Raw genomic sequence first — 21609 nt, 5'->3', positions numbered from 1 at the left:
AAGTCTGTCATGTTGACTTACTCGGTCGATTTATTCTGTCTGCGCTTCATGCCAACGTTTCATGTCATTGCTCTTCCGTGGTAACAAAGGCCCGTTGCTCATGAATGCAGGCAAATTGCTCAGCATACCCAGATTTATTTAGGATTTGTGGTCAGATCCAGACAAAGTTGCACCCACCATTGTGGATCCCTAACATTGGACGAAGCCTCCGCCTTCAGCGGTGGACGATGGGAGAGCTGGTAGATGGTCAGTCTATCTTGCAGCGCGGGGGAGAGAAGAGGGGAGTCTTGTTGCACCTTAAAGCCTACCGGGTTTAATTTAACAAAGCTTTTTCACAGGAGTCCACTTGGTGGGAATCGGATACATCTAGTGAAATCAACTCTCTAATCTTGGAATACGCGTGGGCCATGAGGCATTTGTTGGGTTTTAAGGTGCTACAAGACGCCATGGTGTTTCACGTATCGCTATACCCAACCTACGCGCCGCGAGTCAGGCTTGCATCCCTACTGCAAGAGGGGCCTATGCCGGCAACCAACACAGAAGCCAGTCGCCTTTGCTGTAGCATGGCTCGGATTTGACTCTTCTCCCGCCTCGTAGATTTCCAGGCTGATTGACACCATTCGGTCCTAAAGTTTGCTTTGTTGTGGAAGGGGCCAGGAGCGAGTGCGAGTCTCAACTACTTGGGGCGGGATCAAAAGGCCAGCTCCCCGCCTCGACTGCCCTGTCTGAAATGCAGCCACCGCCTGGGAAGAAGGCCTAGAGATCTCCAGGTTCTGCATCCGCACAAATATGATTTGGATGGGCTCTTTGCCACAGGTGCTGCAACCTTCAAGACCTCGCCGTCAGCCCCCTTCCCCACCCTGAGGTTGCAAAGCTGGTGGCGGGTGGCGGGGAGAGGACGCAGTACGCCAACAAAAGGGGCGAAGGGGGGGGGGAGAGAGTTTTCCTGGACTGTTTCCCGACGTCGAGGCCCTCGAGTCGGCCCCGATTTCACCCCCGTCACAACAAAACGTTTAAAACGGCTAGCGGGAGGGATTGCTGCCATGTCCTAGTAACGAGAACGCCCTTCTGATTGGCTCTCTTTCTGCCCTCCCCCCGCCCTCGGCCGAACTTTCAGCTTCTGTGGACGCGGGGGCGGGCCTTGCCAAGAGAAAGTGGTATTTGTGGAGGGGCACCGTCACCTGCAGGCAGGTCGCTTCACGGGGCGGGGGGAGGCGGCGAACGGGGCAAGGAGGTGCGTTTGGGTCATGCGGGGCACGAGCGATAAGGTACAGAGGCAGAGAGATTGCTGGGGCCAGCAGAAACGGAAACAGCCACGGCGCTCCCCTTCAGGGCCTCCTCGGTGGCATTGATTTCAAAGCCAGCAGTTCTATGTGTGCACTCGTGCAGCCGCGTAGCGCGGTGGGAAGGCACTTACTTGGAAGTAAATGCCGCCGACTTCTTGGGGCTTAGCTCCTTGCGGTAAAGGTTAGGGCTGCGAAACCCATCATATCCAGGAAGGTCCATCGGAGTTTTGGAGCGAATTTCGCAACCTTTGGGAAACCACGGAGGACGGGACCTCGGGAGGACCTGCGCGTTTTATTCAGGGAGATTTGATAACATGGTGCAAAGGCCGTTTTTAAAACTAGATGAGATCAAACTTGCACCCCAAGAGTCCTCGGAAATAAGTCGCACTGGGTTTAATGGGACTTCATTCTGCGTAAGGGTGAACAGAACCAGATTGGTGTGTGGGGAACAGCAGATACTGTAAAAGCACATTGCGGATGGAGAGGAAAGCAGACAGACACAAACGAACCCCGCAGTTTTTCGGTGGGAAGGGACTATAACTCAGCCTTTCTATATTTTCCCACCGAAGCTTCGTTTGCATCTGTCTGTGGAGTAATTGGAAAAACCATGTGCGAATCCTGCACATTTATTTTCAGGCCGATTCTACGTGCAAAAGGAACCTACAATCCAAATGGAACTGCCTTTCACGTATGGTGTCAAGGAAGACGTCGGGAAGATGTGTGTGTATGTGTGGTGTCCTGTGATATATAGGACCTATAAAAATATTTATGAAAGAAAAGCGCTTGGAGAATCTCGATAGCTTTCGCTGAGTAATCTCTGCCTGTCAGGCGCTGGAGACTGGGCGGAGGGGATCCTGCCCTGGTCTCTGGACTTGTTTTCTCAGCCGAAAAGAAGTGGGTCAGTGGAGCACATGACAAGCCCCGGCTCCAACACAGAAACATACAGAAGAGACAGACAGACGGAGAAAAGACAGCAGATGCTGCCGGATTCATAGCTTAGGAAAAAGCAAACCGGTTGGGTTTCAGACCAGACAGTGGCTGCTCGGACTGACACAGGCCCTTTTTTGACCCTCAAGTCAGCTACTCCTTCTAGATCCCTGCCTGCCCCTTTTTGTGCTCAGTAACCCAGTTACTGGACGCGCATGGTCCCGATCTTATTGCTTGCTTACTCGAAAGTAAGCACAGCTGGTCGCTATAGGGTTTGCTTCCCCAAGTAGGAATGCCCGACGTTGGTCGACCTGCAGGACCATTCAGATCATCGCTCGCCAACAATGCTCTTCGAAGGGTTACGGTACGCGGGTGAAGGAGAGCCTTCCCTGGTCAAGCGAAATGGGAGGCCGCAGAACTATGCGAGGCTTCCGAATCAGAGAAGTGCCTTATCCGAGTACAGAAGGCGCTTTCCCCAGAACCAAGAGTGGCGCCTTTTACTTTGGCAGCGCATTTCCGCACATCTGGTTGTTCGCCTGGTTTTCCACTGCTCATGCTTGCCACCTCTTCATGCAAAAGACCCAACAGGATCTTGTCCTCCAAATATCCCAACACAAAAAACGTCGATTCAGCGATGTCTACTCGGAAGTCCCATGGAACTCAGTCCGACCATGCAACTCAAGCTGGAGCATGCCTTCCCCCACCCCCGAAAGAAATCCCACTCATCTCAAAGCGGCTTACTCCCTAATAAGTGTGCTTAGCACTCGCTGTGCACACCTACCTGAGAGTAAGCCCCATTGAACACAGCAAGGATTACTTCCGAGGAAACATGCACGGCATAAGACTGTTAGTCTGTAATGGGGTTGTCATGTGTCCTCTTTTTCCAGGACACGTCCTTTTTCTCAGAGGTAAAATTTGAGACAATTTGCATTTATTTGCTTTGAATGGCCGTCATTTTGCTCTTCAAAATATAGCAACTCTACAATGCTACAGTATCCCCACTTCCTACATAAGCCGGGTCATCCGTCTGGGCTTTTTTTTACTGCATGTGTGGAGGGTCCTCGATCTTACTTCGAACTTCCCGCCCTCGTGGTCCATTCTAGCCACTGTAGCTGCCTCCTCCAATTCCACTCTCCGAGTCCCAGCAATGGCAAGGAAGCGCCCACGGCAATTCCTGCTGTCAGGCCTTCTCCGGCCCTCCGCAGAAGTCAGAACTCAGGCCGCCGCTCCAGCAGGGTCGTTCCGACCGCGCGCGCCCCTCTACGCGCCGGCCTGCTTTCAGTTCCAAGGCACCCCTGACTGACCTCCGCTCCCGGGGAATCATCACCCGCCTCTTTGTCCCTAGGGTCCACAGTCACAATCCTTACAGGTATGCAGGAAACTGCCCCTTCACATCAACACCTACCCAGGGATCTCATCCCCCGCTTTTGGTATTAGTATTAGTACTATGTAGTAGGAATCGGGAATTTCGCTCGAACACCCAACTGGTACCTTTGCCAAGAAACACTGCACAAAAGGAAGTCTGGATGAGCCCTGAGTCTCTCCTCTCCTTTGATCAACAAGTTAAGATTGAACCCCTCGACACCCACACCCAACCACCCTCAAAACCCAACCCCAAATTATTTTCCTTTGCGCACGGCCTGTCTCCAGGGATCTAGAGGAGTGAGACTGTTACCGAGGGCGCGCACACAGAGATATTTTTTTGGCTTCCCCATCATACCAAGTTAACATATGCCCCCCTCCCTTCTGCATTGGAGGGCGCTGTCAGTTTTTATCTCCACTTTTGCCTTCCCCGCTTCCTACTCGTTTGCGGGAGAGAGACAGCAGAGACAGAAAAGTTCACTCAGCAAATACATATCCAGCAACCAGCGTGAGTTGAGTTTGTGAGACTCTCCCGCCCCTTTCCCAGCTTTACCGAAGTCTCCTTAAAAGGGACCTGGGTTAAGTAGGGAGTGGGTGGGATCGCGATTGGGAGCGAGTAAACGCGCAAGCAGCCCGTCACATCAGACTTCTGAGAGGTCCAGTAAGAGCGAGCGAAACAGAGCCATGCGCAATCCTAAAGTTTGCGTGCTTGGGTAGCGAAGAAGCAAGGGTGCCTCTTCTAAGTTACCTGCTGGAGAGCAGTGGCCTCATCCTTTTCAAAGGCACCGGCCAATCCATTACTGAGTGAAGGGACGGGAAGCCCGTTTGGCCGGCCTTACTTAACACGAGAACAGCGCCAAGTGCCTGGTCAGAAGACCAACGAGAAAGCTGACCGCAAGCTCCGTTAGGCGCGCAAGACAGAAAGATGGAGCAGTGCCACTGGAGCAGCCGAAGGCTTCTGGTCCAGCGGAAAACGGGCTGAATTGCTGAATGGGAGAGTAATATGCATTCCTCCCCCCCACTTTTTTTTTGTTTTAGGTGGCAATCCTAACCCCACTTACCTAGGAGTAAGCACAATTGACTTCAATGGAACAGACATGTTAGGATTGAGCTGTACGTCTATCATTTGAAAAACACTTTTGCACGGAAGGAGTGATGTAAGAATGACATGAATAGGTAAAGGGCGGTATACACATTTTAATAATAATAATCGTTGGGCGCGGGGGTGGGTTTGGACCCCACTCCCAGCGCCCCCCCCCTCCATCCAATGCGTCGGGGACCTTTCTAAACAGCTTTGCGATCTTTTCTGACGGAAAGCGCGGTATAAAAGCACTTGGAATAAATACATCAATATAAAATCAGGCCGGAGAGGGCCAACGGCAGCAAACTCGAGTTTCACTGGCTTAAGGAATACGAGGCTGAAACTTGGAGTACTAGGATCCGCGTGTGGCCACAATAACAGTTGAGCGTGGAATAGTGGCGTGGTGGGATGTGCTCTGGAAATGGAGGTTGGGAATGATGGCGTGGGTCTCTTTGGGGGAGGAGAGAGAGGTGAAAGCAGGTGTCGGTTCAAGGAACTCACGAATTAAAAACGACTCGACTCAACATGCGGGGTAGGGGTGGGGCTTCAGAGAGACTTCAGAAAAGTCCACTCAGCAGAATAAGCTTGGGGGGGGGGAGAGAGCTCGAAACCAAGCAGGACTAGCTCGTCACATTTTGAAGTAGTTGAAGGAATCCACGTTAGCATCTAAAGAGAGAACCGCTCCTCCCGCATGTAAGGCCATGAAGTCCGGAGCCTAGAATTACCTAACCGCACCTCGGGGGACTCTCCTCGCCAAGGGACACCCCGCGGCAGTCCTTCGAAAAGGCAGGATCCACGGCCGCAGGCAGCTCAGTCCCCTGTCCTTCAAACATTTCAGTGACCCTCTTCAGCTCACCCCCTTCAAACCCCGCCTCCCCACCCCTACCGCCAGTCTTGGAGTCGAACAGTAATGCCAAAGGACGGCGAGTGCTACTGAACAAGGACCGACGGTGCCACGAGTGGTGAGTTCCAAAGAAAGACAGTCAACAAGAATGGGATGCCAGCAGACTAAGCACGAGAGAGATGCCTGTCTGTGGGGACCACCTGCATAGGTGGACGAAAGTGCCCCACTACTCGGGGGCAAAGCACACCCAGACACCAAGGTGGCCCAGGAAAAGGAGCCATCTGTGCCATGGGGAGCCCCCAGCTGCCGCTCATTCCCCCGGGGCTTGCTGCCCCCAAGCATGCATTGCAGGGGGATCGCGGCCCCTCCTAAAAATGGGCCCCGAGAAGGCGCGCCTCAAGTTTGGGATGTTCCGCCTCCGGTGTTTACCTGCACCCTTGGGCTAAGTTGCACAGTGCGCCAAGCAAGATACACCGGCTCTCCACTCAAATAGGTGCCCTCTCTTTATTCTGAAAAGAAGAGCGATGCTCCCTTTCCCCATCCCTGAGCACTGGCCACCTGCTTAGTGGATGTGGGCGCCCACCGGGAGAAGACCGAGTAGGAGGGCTCCAAACTCTTTGCCCGCCTCCCCATAGAGCGAGGCTCCCAAACGCCAAGTCAGCCCCTCTCCCCAGGAAGCATCTGGTGCTGAACTCGCCCCCAAGGAAGCCTCCCCCAAACTTAGAAGACTCTCCATGAGAAGTTGTCACGCAGGATGCCGCTAATGGAACTGCCGCGAAACTTCTGCTAGAGTATCCGGAGAAGGCGGAGAAGGCGCTCAGGCCCTACTGAGACACCTTTCTTAATAATAATAATAATAATAATAATAATAATAATAATAATAATAATAATAATACATGCTTCCGAAAAAGAGAGACACGAACGTGAGAACTTTCTGACAACGTCACCATCCATTTCCTCTCCATCTTTGATCCCTTCTAAACACCCCAAAGCATCTTTTTTAAGAAGCTCCCCCCCCCGGCGCATGGAGCAGGGGTTCCGTCAAGCCCCCGCTTTGGGCCGCCCGCTCTCCCCGCCTATCCCGCTGCAGCCCTTACCTCGCATGATGTTGGCGATTCCCTGCTCCGCGCAGTCATGTAGCTCCCAGCTTTAAAATCCCCTTCTCAGCAAGAGCGAAGGCTGCGGCGAGAGCGGGGCTGCTCGGCTGCGAAGAGCATTCCTCCAAGGCTGCGCTTGCTTTTGCTTTCTCTCGCACACTTTTTCTTTCTCACGCAAATTCTGACCGCGGGAGGAGAAGCCGCCTCCGCCCTCCAGCCAAGGGTCTTTCTGGGTTGTTGCGCTTGTGCGTGCTGGCCGCTCCTCCTTCGTGCGCGCCTCTCCGCGCTCGCTCTCCGCGTCCAAGTCGCCCCACCAAGCGACTCCCGAGATTTCTTTTGTGATCCCTTGAACTGAGGAGCGCTGGCTGCGGCGGCGGCGGGAGGAGGAGACGGAAGAGGGGGGGGTTGTGGTCGCCTTGTCAGTTACAGAGGAGGAGAAGGCGAGAGAAATGACGACGGACGGGAGGAGGACGGGAGAGGGGACGGGAGTTTCTTTTTCGAAAAATAAAACACGGCCAGGGAAAGCCGTCAAAGACAAGGGCCGTGTGGAGGGCAGATCCTGTGCGTTTCTCACATGACACCCGCGCCTGTCGCCGGAGCAGATATCTTTCCCCGGCGCGAATTGGTCACTGGCTTCGGTTTTGACAGGGACTCGCCTAGCGCGGGAGATGGAGGGCGAGCGAGCGGGCGAGAGGTGCTGAGGGAAAGCTGGAAAGAGGCTTATAGCGGAGGGCGGGCGGGAGCCGGCGACTTCAAGCTCCGCCTACTGTCAGCGCCTCGGCCAATCGGAAGGCGCCCAAGGTGGGAGCCCGGCTGAGGGAGAAGCTCCGGCTCGGACGCGGGGGGCGAAGGGGAGGGACGCGGGGGGGGGCGCGGACGCTTTGGAGACGGAGGCGGGGGCAGGGCCAAGGAGAAGGCGCGCCGGCGCATGGAGACGCGAACGCCCCTCCCCCCAACTGGCGCCCCTGTCAGCAGGCGCGGAGCTGGACTGGGCTCGCGCGCCTCTCGCTGGGCTGACAAGAAGACGCCCGTGTGGTAAAAGCTGCGCTCTCGCTACCGGTACAAGCCGAGGAGGTCAAGGGAAGGACTGCACCCTCAGGAAATGTGTCCCCCCCGCAACCCCCCCAATCTCTGTCAGTCCCTCACCCTCAAATAACTCGAAGAGATTATAAAACGAGACGCGTGCAAATAGTGGGGTGAAGCAGTCCAACCGCCCAACCCCCGTCAGGCCAGCTCTGTTTCAGGACGTCCCGTGAGAACGCGGCTGAGGCGGCGCCGTTCGAAAAGCCGCTCCTCGTGGCCGTGGCTGTCCCGTCGGTAACTCCCGCCAGGAGGAGGGGAAGATTCCCCCGAGGTTTTCGGCGGACCGATCCCACCCGATTTAAGCTCCTCTCCCTTTGAACTTCTCTCTCTGCTCTTCTCTTGACGGACAGGCAGGTTCGTGGCCCAGAAGGAACTAAGATGGTCGAAAGAGTACTTTTCTGGCGTCCTACTAGCAGGGTCCCGTCTTCAAATACGAGGCAAACCGCCGAACACATAGAATTTATTCGACGTTGTTTCTTTCAAATAGCTGTGAGAACATACGAAGAAGCCGTCTGGTCCAGCCGCGTCCTCTTCCCACCCGGTGAGGCTCGCAAACAGGGCGGCAGGGCAACTCTCTCCCTGCTTGTGTCTCCAGAGACTGAATCCAGAAGCATAGCTGCCTCCGACGCTGGAGATTAAGCGCACAGCCAACAGGACGCTTGTAGCCATTGAGAACTCCATCCTCCGTGAATCTGTGTGATCTGCTTTTGAAGCTCTGCAGTGGCCATCACTACAATGTGTGGCATTCTAGAGGAAAGGTGGCAAAAAGTTGGTTGGGGAGACACCACTTATATGGGCATTTACTGTGACGTAAATAAGGCTCAATACAAATCACTTTAGCTATTTGTATTCATAGGACACAATACAGTATGCTGAGGCATGGCTTTTTTTGCGGGCAGCTCTCCCGTGTATCTGAATCCAGGTGTCTTCCTCATTCTTAGCTCACACCATGCTTCTGTTTATGTAGGCTGTTGCTTATTAAGTGCATGCCAGAGAAAGCCAGGGAGACTTCAAAGCATAGAACCTGTGGCCTCCAGATGTTCCAGGATCACAACTCCCATGATACCTGGCCATTGCACATGCTGGCTGGAGCTCATAGGAGTTGGAGTCCAACAACGTCTGGAGGGCCGTATTTCTTCAACCCTACTTTAAAGTGTCACAATGTTCTCTCCTGCTAAAGGTTCAGGGTGATAGAGATGCCAGGGTTTCTTTTGTTTGGATGCCAGGCATAGTAATTCAGTGTAAGTGGCACCTGCAAAATTTGTGAAGGCAATGATGAATCCCGTACTGATCTCCAAAATAACTGGCAGGCTCAGCATAGACAAGATTGCCCAAACCTAGGGTTTCAAAAATACAATTGCAGTCCCCCCTGCCCCGGCTTTGATTGAAGTTTCTACCTCCTTGTCTGGTAGGTACAGAAGTGCGGCATCCAGAGGACATGCAAATCATGTTGGAGCAATTCCTTTGTGTAGTTCTGTTGCCCAAATGTGTACACTGAAAATCCAGCTGCCAGTTCAACTGCTGAAGTCTTCCATTTGTACAGTGATACTGCTTCAATAATATTCCTCTTTATAGGTTCCCTCCATGCAGGGTTGGCCCTACATGTTGGCCCTACGTGTACTGTGCACATGAGGCAGGAAAGGCAATTTTGTGTGAGGAGGCTCTCATTTGACTGGGAACGTTGCATGATCAGAGTTCTCAATCATAGTCTATATAGAAGCACCTTGTGCTGCATATGTGTGTTTAGAGGTCAAGGTTGGGGCTAGCTGGTTACCGGATTTCAGGGGTGGATGCGTCATATTTGATTCTAGTCCTTTCCTCCCCACATTCAGTGAATGTAGGGAAGAATGTCTGAGCTCATCAGAGAGGGATAGATGAGGCTGTTAATTCTTATTTCTACCAGTTCTAGGTTTAAATTCAGTTTGTCCCATTGCCATGTCAGTTTGCAAACTTAAAAATAAACACATCAGCACCAAAAATTATTATTCATTGCATGCACATTTCTCATATAGCCTACTCATTTTTGTATGGTGGTTTGATTGATATACACATGTTTACAAGAAATTCCCCTAATATAAAGCATTTTGCACATATAAATGCATCTTGTGCACACTTCCTCCTAAGAGGCACTTTTTTGCATGTATTTTTTTTTTTGGTTGAGAACTCAGTTGCAAAATTCAGGTAATTTCACATTCAAGTTGCAAACTAGGATTTTGGTCTGAGACAATGAACAATGTTTTTGAAGTTTTGAGAATATTGCTTTCAGTCTCATAGAATTCAGAATGACCATCAGAATTTTTGAAGCAAGATGCAAAATGAATAGAACAACCATATTCAATCTGCTCTTCCTCCCATTCCACAAATGTGGTGAGAAGCATTTCCTGCACCTCCTGTTTATTGCTAATCTATGCAGTATCAGCGACAGTATGTGCTGCAGTTTAGAAATATTCACATGACCATTCTTGTTGAGCTAATTCATTGCAATTTAGGCATGCTTAATTTTTTCTTTATTATGCTGTATGACTCTGAATAAGAGTTAGCTAAGTAGTATGATGGGATGCAGGTGGCACTGTGGGTTAAACCACAGAGCCTAGGGCTTGTCGATGAGAAGGCTGGCGGTTCAAATCCCTGCGACGGGGTGAGCTCCCATTGTTCGGTCCCAGCTCCTGCCAACCTAGCAGTTCGAAAGCACGTCAAAGTGCAAATAGGTACCACTACAGCGGGAAGGTAAACGGTGTTTCCGTGAGCTGTTCTGGTTTGCCAGAAGTGGCTTAGTCATGCTGGCCACATGACCTGGAAGCTGTATGCCGGCTCCCTTGGCCAGTAAAGCAAGATGAGCGCCGCAACCCCTGAGTCATCCATGACTGGACCTAATGGTCAGGGGTCCCTTTACCTTTAATGCATGCCTAGTAATGAGTGGAGGGGGGGGGAACAAGAGCACATAAGAAGAGACACATTCCCATGTGCATTGCATTTTTGCCTCCCTTGTGTTGGCTCTGTGGGGATTCCCAAGGATGATGCGCATCCGCAGGCACATTTACAACCTTGGATCTGCATGTGTCATCTAGCTTCCTGACATCAAGTGGTGTGCTTACTTGCACATGTAGAAGGGAGACTTCTGGATCATCTCTTTTTCTCACCACAGAACGGGATTCTTTACAAATTTGTACACTTAAAATATCCATTCCGTGCATGAGGTTGCTATCAGATGCCTATGTAAATTGCTGGATCAGGGGTTGGATTTTATTTGGTAATAATCTGAGTCTAATTCTTCCTCTTAGTTTCAAATATGTTAGTTAACAAGCTGAAAACAAATAAAGAATTATCAAAGGGCACTAGTACATCATTCATATGTGTGGATTTCAGGTAGAACAAAGAAAAGTTGCATTCGGAATAGCAACAGAAACACCTTTCTGCAGCTGTGTGTGTGACATATTTTAAGACTATGCTTAAAGGGTGCAGCACTTCACTACTCTTAAACAACTAAGCGATGACAATCAGAGCTGCATTAACATTGTACCACATTATGCCTAATTTACTTCCTTCATTAAAAATTACTGGAGAGAAAACATAGTCATTAAGCCTTTTGCACCTACTGAATGGCTTCTGCACCCCCTTCAAATAACCCCTCTTTTTATTTTAGGGAAAGAAAGAATTACCGTATGTGACCCAGAATCACTATTTGTTTCTGTGCTTCATTAAAAAGCAGGATAGGGCACTGTGCAATATTTGAATTGCATCTGCCTGAAGCAAATATAACTTGAATGCCAGGCATTCCTAACCTTTCAGAAGTCACTGAATACAGTACTTGAAAACTTTCTTTTAAGCATTTGCATTACAAACATGGAAGAAGAAAATTGTCTCTGCTGCTTCAAGAACACAGGCACCTCTCTCTGAGAAGCTATAGCTGGAGCTCACTTTCTGCCTTATGTAACTCTTCCTAGCTTCTTTGTTGCTACTCTCTGTTTTAAAATGATACATAAGGCATGCACAGGGAAACATTATGTCTAGTCAAACTCCTGCATAGCTTATCATTTATTTTATGTCAGGTTGCATTAATATACTTCCCTTTTCTTGAAGGGCATGTCAGTTTCTTCTGATTTGTATAGCAAGGTGTGTTTTAAAAACACACACACACACACACAAACCCCAATCCTGCACGCCCCCACATATTAAGCAAAATAGAAACATCGTCACCCAACCCCAACCCCAACCCCACCCTTCCCCCATCTACCTCTTTCCCCCTTTTCTTCTCAATGTCACAACAAATGAAACTGATTTGTAAAAATGTTATGAGAGACATTGCACATATCTTTGTAAACCTTTAATAATAATAAAAAATAAAATAAAATAACCAAGAAAAACTCGTTAAATTAGCAATACTTTACACAATCAGTTACATAATTTAAAATATTTCATAAGAATATTATTAATATTATGTCTTTCTGCATTATTAGTTTCAATAGTTCACTCAGCACAGTAAAAAACAACAACCCAGTCCTAATATTTTATCTATGCTTCTAATTGAATCAACATGAAGTGTTAATTTTTCTAAAGATCATACTGTACCTCTAGAATGTCCACAATATTTTACAATACTGAGATGCAACTTCTAACCTTTATTTTTTCCTGCACTGCCAAGAGCACATTAATACTATTTATTAATTAAAATATATTTATGATTTTTTCAAATGTACAATTATGTTCAGAGTTAGCTATGTATTATAAATTTATGGATGATGATCTATGTCCTACAATTTTCATGAACTATGGTTTGATTTTTTTTAAAACTCAGAACAACAAAATAAAGCTTAGAATCATAGAATTGTAGAGTTGGAAGAGACCTAAGGGTCATCTACTCTAACCCCCTGCAATGCAAGAATCTCAACTGGATCATACATAACAGATGGCCACCCAACCTCTGCTTAAAAACTTCCAAGGATGGAGATTCTACCACCTCCCGAGGGTGTTCGTTCCACTTTCAAATAGCTCTTTACTGTCATAAAGTTCCTGATTTTAGTCAGAACCTCCTTTTTTTGTTACTTGAAGCCATTGGTTTGGGTCCTAGCCTCCAGATCAGAAGAAAAGAAGCTTGCTCAATCTTTCATGTGACAGCCCTTGAGATATTTGAATATGGCTATCATATCTCTTCTCAATCTGCTCTTGGTTTTCCTTTGATCAGTTGCCCTCTGCACATGTTCCAACTTGTCAATATCCTCCTTAACTTGTAGTGCCCCTAACTAGACACAGTATTCCAGGTGTGGTTTGACTAAGGCAGAATAGAGTTGAACTATTGCCCCCTTGATTAGAACACTATACTTCCGTTGATGCAACCTAGAATAGCATTAGTCTTTCTTTCTTTCTTTCTTTCTTTCTTTCTTTCTTTCTTTCTTTCTTTCTTTCTTTCTTTCTTTCTTTCTTTCTTTCTGCTGCATCACATGTTAAGCTTGTGGTCTACTAAGATCCCCAGATCCTAGTCACATGTACTACTGGGAAATTAGATATCTCCCATCTTATATTTGTGCATCTGGTTCTTCCTGCCTAAGTGTAGAACCTAAAATTTGTCCTTATTGAAAATCATTTTGTTAGTTTTGGCCCAGAGGCAGAAAAGATTAATGATGTTTCAGAATGAATTTTGGTTTCATGCTGAATCAATAGTTATGGCTTGTTGTTGTTTAGTTGTTTAGTCGTGTCCGACTCTTCGTGACCCCATGGTCTTCGAGTCCCCTTCATGGATCAATGCCTTGTCGTGGCAAAGGGGCTTGAATAACTCAGAGAAGCTATGAGCTATGCCATGCAGGACCACCCAAGATGGACAGGTCATAGTGGAGAGTTTTGACTAAACGTGATCCACATGGAGAAGGAACTGGCAAGCCACTCCAGTATCCCTGCCAAGAAAACTCAATGGACAAAGACAACAGGCATATAAAAGTTATGACGCTGGCAAATGAGTCCCTCAGGTCGGAAGGCATCCAACATGCTACTGAGGAAGAGTGGAGGACAAGTACAAGTAGATTCAGAGCTGATGAAGCGGCTGGGCCAATGCCGAAAGGTCGCTCAGTTGTGGATATGCCTGGAAGCATCCAACCCAATACCTGCTTCATTTCAATGTATCATAGTAATACAATACAATGCAATGATGTGATCATATATGTATGAATTTGAGGGAAATTCTTCATTCAGATTCTCTAAATTTTAATGTGTATGCAGATATTAAAAGAAATGTAAGAATCTGAATTTGAGATTTGAGTTTTAAGTTCTAAGACAATGTTCAGCTTTTTGTGAACCTGCATATACAGGTAGTAGTGTTAAAAGCTACTCTCACACCCTCAGCACCCATAGTCTAGGGGGTGAACCTAATTTTTGCCCCAGAAACTGTGATGAACAGTTCTGCAAGCAGCTAAAGGATCGTAAAAGGGAGAAAGCCTCTAGCCTTAGCAGTAGCTGCTAGACTGTATTTTAGCAGGTCTCTCCTTCCCCCACTTTCTCCTGCTCTACTGTTTCAAAGAGAGACTACTCTTTGCACAAATGTTCAAAACATTAAGGCTGCATTCACATGGCCGGTTTTTATTCCCCATGCCTTTCCCAACTGTTAATTTCCACATTATGTCTGAGTTCATTTCCAAGTTATTCGATTCCAGAATAACTGCCCCTTAACCTGGAAAACTAGGAGTAAAATGATGAAATTTGCGGCGGTAAACCTCCATACTGTTCTTTCCTGCTGTTTTCATGGGAGAACATGGGGAAGCATGTGTGGAAGGACGGGAGGAGAAGCAATGTTAGAAAACAAGACAGACGTGCTAGCATTATAATCAGGAAAACTAATGCAATCTCCCCACATCTGGATGCACCTTAATAATTCAATGCTTTGTAAGCACAGAGTACCTGAATGTGTTGTGTAAGAGTCATATAAAGATGCCAAATAATTTCACTGAATTACAATTTCAGTCTCTCCTGGGCAGAGTTGTTCTGTATGGTCTTGTTCAACACAATCACATTAGGCTTTAAAATGGCTGAATTTATTTTCATAGGCCCTATTATTTTTGCAAGCTACTAAGATTTATTATAATAAAGCTTTGGGCTGAGGAGGGCACAGAGTAGTACAAACACAGGGCTGCTCAGTTTAATTTATATAATAATATAAAACAGATGATAGGAAGAGAATATATGTCAAAGCACTGAGTAAATTTCTACATTTATTTTTTTATGGGAAACTTTTAACAAGCTTTCATAAGATGCCTGCACTGATAAAAGAAGAAATTTAATCTTAAACGTGTTCTCCAGCTTATTTAAATGCACATCAAGTGCCAATTTAGTGTTTAAGCAATGATTTTTTTTATAAAAAAATAATCAGTCATTATTAACAAGTGATGGTTTTTGACTTAATGACCTGGGGTGATGCCAATAGCAACTTGCACTCTAGCAAACTGGTTGTTAACTTCATTAATGGCCAATTTCTTCAGGATTATTGCTGTTAATACATGAAATTCAATGACTTGAAGATAATTTGCATTTTTTTTTTACAGGAAAATTAGCTGTGACATGCTTGGAGTTTTCTCTAGGGGTACTTCGAGATGAAGATTTTGTTTGTTTTGTGTAGTGTAAGTGCACTGAATCAGTATGCTTGAAACCCACAATGTGGAGACAATGCTGATTCTAGCTGAGGGACAGAAGGAAAGAGGCAGACACCAATAAATGGAATTAAACTAGTCATCGCTTACTGGTAGAACCGTGGCATACAACAGGGTGAGGCACAGAATTCAGCCTCCCTCCTGTGGGTCACTTTGACAGGTGGTTGGGATTGCCCATTTGCCAATCACCTGATATCGCCACACTGTTGGATGACGCATTTTTTTCTTTGCAGTCCGGATTGATCATACACCTCACTGCAAAGGAACATTTTTTGGGAATGTCAGAGAGCAGCCAATCCTAGGAGCCACTGTTGATTAGCACTGATGTCAGGTCCTGCATACATCTGGGAATTGATCAATACCTCCTGAGTGGAACTAATCCCAATGGGGCTACATCTGGCACCAAATTGAAAAGGTGTCAAATACAAGGCCACATTTGAAGGGTCCCAATTGTTTCTTTGTACCTTTGTGTCTTAGGGGGAAATGGTATCACGAGCCAAATCAGGACCTCTGCTGAACCTAATTGGGTGGTTCCCAATGCTGGCATACCACATTAGCTAAGAACAGTGTGGAGTCCCAATTTCTTCACTGATATGTATAGTGAGAACAGCAGGGAGACTGTGCCACAAGTGCCTCTAAGCTAAAGCCTAAGTGTTTTGTAGCTTGTTTAATGTATGCGAAGGACAAATGTTAAGTTGGCTCTCCATGTAAGATGTTTATAGCCAGCAGCAATGCCATCAAGACTGGACTTTGGGGCAGACATCCAGGGTCCCACTCAGCAGAATGAGAAAGACACCCCTAAATACAGCAAGGCTGGCTCACCCCCATTTGAAAGAACAACATGTCATGGCCCTCCCAAGCAACAACTTCCTAACTGAGTTCGGTACCATGACGCGGGTGGCGCTGTGGTCTAAACCCCAGAGCCTAGGGCTTGCCGATCAGAAGGTTGATGGTTCGAATTCCCGCAACAGGGTAAGCTTCCATTGTTCAGTCCCAGCTCCTGTCCACATAGCAGTTCGAAAGCATGTCAAAGTGCAAGTGGATAAATAGGTACCACTCCAGGGGGAAGGTAAACAGCGTTTCCGTGTGCTGCTCTGGTTCACCAAAAGTGGCTTAGTCATGCTGGCCACATGACCCAGAAGCTGTCTGCAGACAAACGTTGCCTCCCTAGGCCAGTAAAGCAAGATGAGTGCGCAACCCCAGAGTCGTCCGTGACTGGACTTACTGTAACTGTCAGGACCTTTACCTTTACTGTGACAGTTATAAACAAAGTACAGTACCGGTATATCTCACTCTACCAAAGGAACACAATGAAAACACCATTGGGCAGAAAATAGCACAGAAACAAATTATTATGAATTAGAAACATAAGATGCGCTTGCTGGTTTAGGCAAATGACCCATCTAGTCTAGCACTGTTCTCACAGTGGAAACCCACAAGAAGGATCTGAGCACAAGCCTCCTATGGCTTCTAGCCCCCTATGGCTTCTAGCAACAGGTATTCAGAAGCATTACTGTCTCCGACTATCTCTGATCAGAGCTAGCAAAACAAACAAACAAACAAACAAACCTGAAAGCAGTGGTGGAGCTTCATGCTCTGGCAGCGGGGGGGGGGGGGCGGAGAGCAGGCATGGGCAGGGCTGGCTGCGTCCCGGGGGCAGGGCACACCGCTTGCAGGGGCATGGCGCTCAGCGCAGGTGGGGGGCAACTGCGATGGCACCCTACCGGGATCGCATAGCCGGTGGAGGTGCGCCCCCCCCTGCACTCCTCTTCCTCTGCCAGTGCCTGAAAGCAAAACAACATTTTCATATTCCATACAGAGTGACCAGACATAGCCCATTGTGCGAAACAGATAGGTCAGTGTGTTGCAGACTGTGTCGAGGTTACCCAGTAAAGGCCCCCAGACGTTTCATGGTCTATTGACCCAGTACCTCCCTCGCCTATATTCTTCCTTGCTGCCACCAACCAGTAAGTCTGTGTACTGGTACACATATATTGGATTCCAGTCAGGTGAAAGGTAAACCAAACAATTAAGTTTATTTAGGTGATGATCTTACAAGCATATAAATTCTTCACGGTTTCTCAGGTACTTTTGCTTAAACTTAACATTTAGTTAAGTTTAAGCAAAAGTTTAGAGCCAGTGTGGTGTAGTGGTTAAGAGCGGTAGACTCGTAATCTGGGAAGCCGGGTTCGCGTCTCCGCTCCTCCACATGCAGCTGCTGGGTGAACTTGGGCTAGAAGTCTCTCAGCCCCACCCACCTCACAGGGTGTCTGTTGTTTGTTGTGGGGGAGGAGGGGAAAGGAGATTGTTAGCCGCTTTGAGACTCCTTCGGGTAGTGATAAAGCAGGATATCAAATCCAAACTCTTCTACTTCTTCTTCTTCTTCTTCTTCTTCTTCTTCTTCTTCTTCTTCTTCTTCTTCTTCTTCTTCTTCTTCTTCTTCTTCTTCTTCTTCTTCTTCTTCTTCTTCTTCTTCTTCCCCTTTTCCTCCCTGACTGAAGTTCCCTTCTTATTTTGTTGTTGTTTAGTCGTTTAGTCGTGTCCGACTCTTCGTGACCCCATGGACCATAGCACGCCAGGCACTCCTGTCTTGCACTGCCTCCCGCAGTTTGGTCAAACTCATGTTCGTAGCTTCGAGAACACTGTCCAACCATCTCGTCCTCTGTCGTCCCCTTCTCCTAGTGCCCTCCATCTTTCCCAACATCAGGGTCTTTTCCAAGGATTCTTCTCTTCTCATGAGGTGGCCAAAGTATTGGAGCCTCAGCTTCACGATCTGTCCTTCCAGGGAGCACTCAGGGCTGATTTCCTTCAGAATGGATAGGTTTGATCTTCTTGCAGTCCATGGGACTCTCAAGAGTCTCCTCCAGCACCATAATTCAAAAGCATCAATTCTTCGACGATCAGCCTTCTTTATGGTCCAGCTCTCACTTCCATACATCACTACTGGGAAAACCATAGCTTTAACTATACGGACCTTTGTCGGCAAAGTGATGTCTCTGCTTTTTAAGATGCTGTCTAGGTTTGTCATTGCTTTTCTCCCAAGAAGCAGGCGTCTTTTAATTTCGTGACTGCTGTCACCATCTGCAGTGATCAAGGAGCCCAAGAAAGTAAAATCTCTCACTGCCTCCATTTCTTCCCCTTCTATTTGCCAGGAGGTGATGGGACCAGTGGCCATGATCTTGGTTTTTTTGATGTTGAGCTTCAGACCATATTTTGCGCTCTCCTCTTTCACCCTCATTAAAAGGTTCTTTAATTCCTCCTCACTTTCTGCCATCAAGGTTGTGTCATCTGCATATCTGAGGTTGTTGATATTTCTTCCGGCAATCTTAATTCCGGCTTGGGATTCATCTAGTCCAGCCTTTCGCATGATGAATTCTGCATATAAGTTAAATAAGCAGGGAGACAATATACAACCTTGTCGTACTCCTTTCCCAATTTTGAACCAATCAGTTGTTCCATATCCAGTTCTAACCCTTATCCAGTTCTAACCCTTCTTATTACTCTCTCAGATTCAGCACCACAGCTCACATCACTAGCTTCTCTAACCTTCTCTCTATCTCAAATCCTCTCCACCTCACTCATCAACTCCCCCCTTCTGACTGCCTGCTTCTCCCTATATACCCCTGCTTCTGCCTGGAGAGCTCCTATTGGCTATTCACCTCCCATACAACTTAATTCTTGCTGGTCCCCTAGAGGTGAAATGCTACACAGACACTATTTGTTTTTGTTTTTGGTTTTTTTTCTTTTTTGAGTTTTATATGCCATTTCTACCTCTCATGACACCTCATGCGGACATAGGCCCAGTTCTGCATAGCTTGTTGCAAGGTAGAACATGCCCCTTCATCCTTGTTCCTGGCAACTACCTGTGTCCTCATAGGCTCACTCTTCTGATCCTGATCTCTGCTAGCTAGTTTTGATAGACTCTGCTGGGCTCTACCAGGTTGAGTGTGGTTAAGCCCAATTAGAAGACTGATCATGGCCTTGTTCTCCTGTAATTTGTTTGCAGAGCACATGAGTTGAAGGAGGAGGGCAGCCACACTACCAGCCCAATCCCAGATGCCAGGTCTCCTGGCTAGCCTCCTCCTGATATTTGCACATGAAGGATGGCTGTGAAAAAGGAACCCTTTGCACAAGCAACAGCTCAGAAGTAACAGCTTGTACCGCATGACCAGGACACCCACTTGTGTTGGTGTCCTGAAAATGTTGGGCCTCCCTATGCAAGCAGCAACCCAGTCAGATGGGTCAGCATGAGGACCAAAGTGCAAGTAATAGGAGAATAGGATCAGGTGAAGATAGAATTGTCAATCTGTTATTTTTTATTTTGTTAGAAATGGGGAAAGCCAGCAACAGAGACTAGCAGCGTTTGGTAAACAAGTGGAGCTTAGTGGTTCAGGGTGGGTAATCAGTGGAACACACACACACACACACACACACAGAGAGAGAGAGAGAGAGAGAGAGAGAGAGAGAGAGAGATGTGTTGTAAGATTTCTCTCTCTCTCTCTCTCTCTCTCTCTCTCTCTCTCTCTCTCTCTCTCTCTCTGACTCACAACACACACATACCGCATACACAAGGCAAAACACCAAATGAGTGGGTTAAATATGTATCAATGTATCATGGACGGCTGTGCTACTTTGATTCACGCTCTCCTTTGAGGTACCATTTTTTTCACATCTCCAGTTCTGAACCACACCACTAAAGTCATTTATTGTCCACAGATGGCATCTGATTATGGCTAACAAAAGTAGGGTTTTTTTTGCCCATGAGTATTTAACAAGTGAGTTTCATTGTCAGTAATTAAGCAATAACAAAAAGATCTGGTGTCAATTGGTCCTGGAATGTTTCAGTTCAAACTCCTAGCCCTTCATTTAGGGAGAGAGAGAGAGAGAGAGAGAGAGAGAGCACTTATACAAACTGGAGAAGTGATATACACGTTTCTGACTTATGTATGGATTACCAATTGCCAATTAAAATTAAGCAGAATCTACTCCAACATATCTTGCCCACATCTGATAGGACTTCATTTTTATTTTTTGCACAATTACCGGTATTTCACCCTGGTTTCAGAGTGGAATGCAGTCAAATGGAAACCACTGTAGATCCCAGTGCAAATTATTTTTACTGCTGATTTGCTGCACAAATTTGTCTGCTTGCATTTGACTTAAATAATGCAAGAGGGTTTGATGCCAACCCAGTGCTACACAATGCTGAATTGGACACCCATACAGAGTTTGGGTTATCTGGCTTGTCAAAAAAGGTTTTTCCCCTCTGCTACCTTCAAGAGGGAAGAAAATGCATGGCAGCAATGGAAAGTGATGCATTATTCGCCCCTACCCCATTCACCTCCCCCACCGCATAGCTACACTTCATAATATGCCATAACATTGGCAAGCAAAGCTCAGAGCTCTTTAAGAACAAGGCAAAGTTCATGAATAATGGTTGAATTAGGAAAGTGATAATTAAATGAGACAGCTGAATGCCAGTGGAGTCCCCAGTGGAAAGTACTCTTCATTGAAGATATTTTCCACCTTTCATTTCCCCCCACTTTTGGTACAATCTAGCAGTTCATTACAGCAGACATTTTTTAAAATAAAAAAATCCTGTATGATAAAAGAAAGATTCAAGTTTTTCACTTAACTTTTTTGCGGGGTGCATTCTATTTTCTAAAATGTACAGTTTGGAAAAACACTATAAGGCGTTGTAGTGTTCTGGTTCTGTTTGGCAGGATGCATGCAGAAGGGAGAGCTGGGTGACTTCTGTTTCACCTCTAGGCCAATGGCCTTAGCGGGGCTTCAAATTTCCACTAGTGATGGAGGAAGAATTAGTTTGGTCCACTTTTCATAATGGATTGACCCAACCCTGCAATTTCTAAATGGTCTTGGAATCAGAATAAAACTCCTGGTTGGATAACCCACTTCTCCATATTTTATGATGTGCACCAAAGATGTTTATTTTACGTAAAAAGGGGGGGGCATACAAAATGTGTACAATTTAAAAGTGATCTTTTTGCATATTATTTCAAATACCTGCACAAAAAGAGGCAGCGACCATCTATGATTGAACAACAGCAAAGCAGAATTAAGTTGCTCCATCCATCTCCGGGTTTAATCTCCACCCCCTCTGGACTTTTTGTGATCCGCATGAAGCTCCTGGGCTTAGTCATCCAGAGGTTTAGGCTAAGGCATTGTCAATATGTGGATGACCCACAGTTTTACCTCTGTTTTCTACTCCCTGTTCCAAGAAGGCAGTTGAAATCCTGAACAGGAGGTGGTTGGGGGCTGGGTGAAGGCAATCTGAAAC

General features: G+C 47.0%; 1 protein-coding gene across 1 annotated transcript in view; it reads right to left on the bottom strand.

The window, feature by feature from the left end:
- The window catches only part of RORB (RAR related orphan receptor B), a 159562-nt gene extending 152289 nt beyond the window's left edge, over positions 1-7273 (bottom strand). Inside the window, exon 1 of the mRNA XM_035100238.3 lies at positions 6598-7273. Within this exon, the coding sequence (XP_034956129.1) occupies positions 6598-6604 (7 nt within the window). The 5' untranslated portion in view covers positions 6605-7273. The remainder of the gene's footprint in view (positions 1-6597) is intronic.
- Positions 7274-21609: the final 14336 nt, after the last annotated feature.

The sequence above is a fragment of the Zootoca vivipara genome, chromosome 10, assembly GCF_965207765.1.
Source record: "Zootoca vivipara chromosome 10, rZooViv2.hap1.1, whole genome shotgun sequence".
Classification (NCBI taxonomy): Eukaryota; Metazoa; Chordata; class Lepidosauria; order Squamata; family Lacertidae; genus Zootoca; species Zootoca vivipara.
This window is presented reverse-complemented; position numbering and strand designations above follow the sequence as displayed.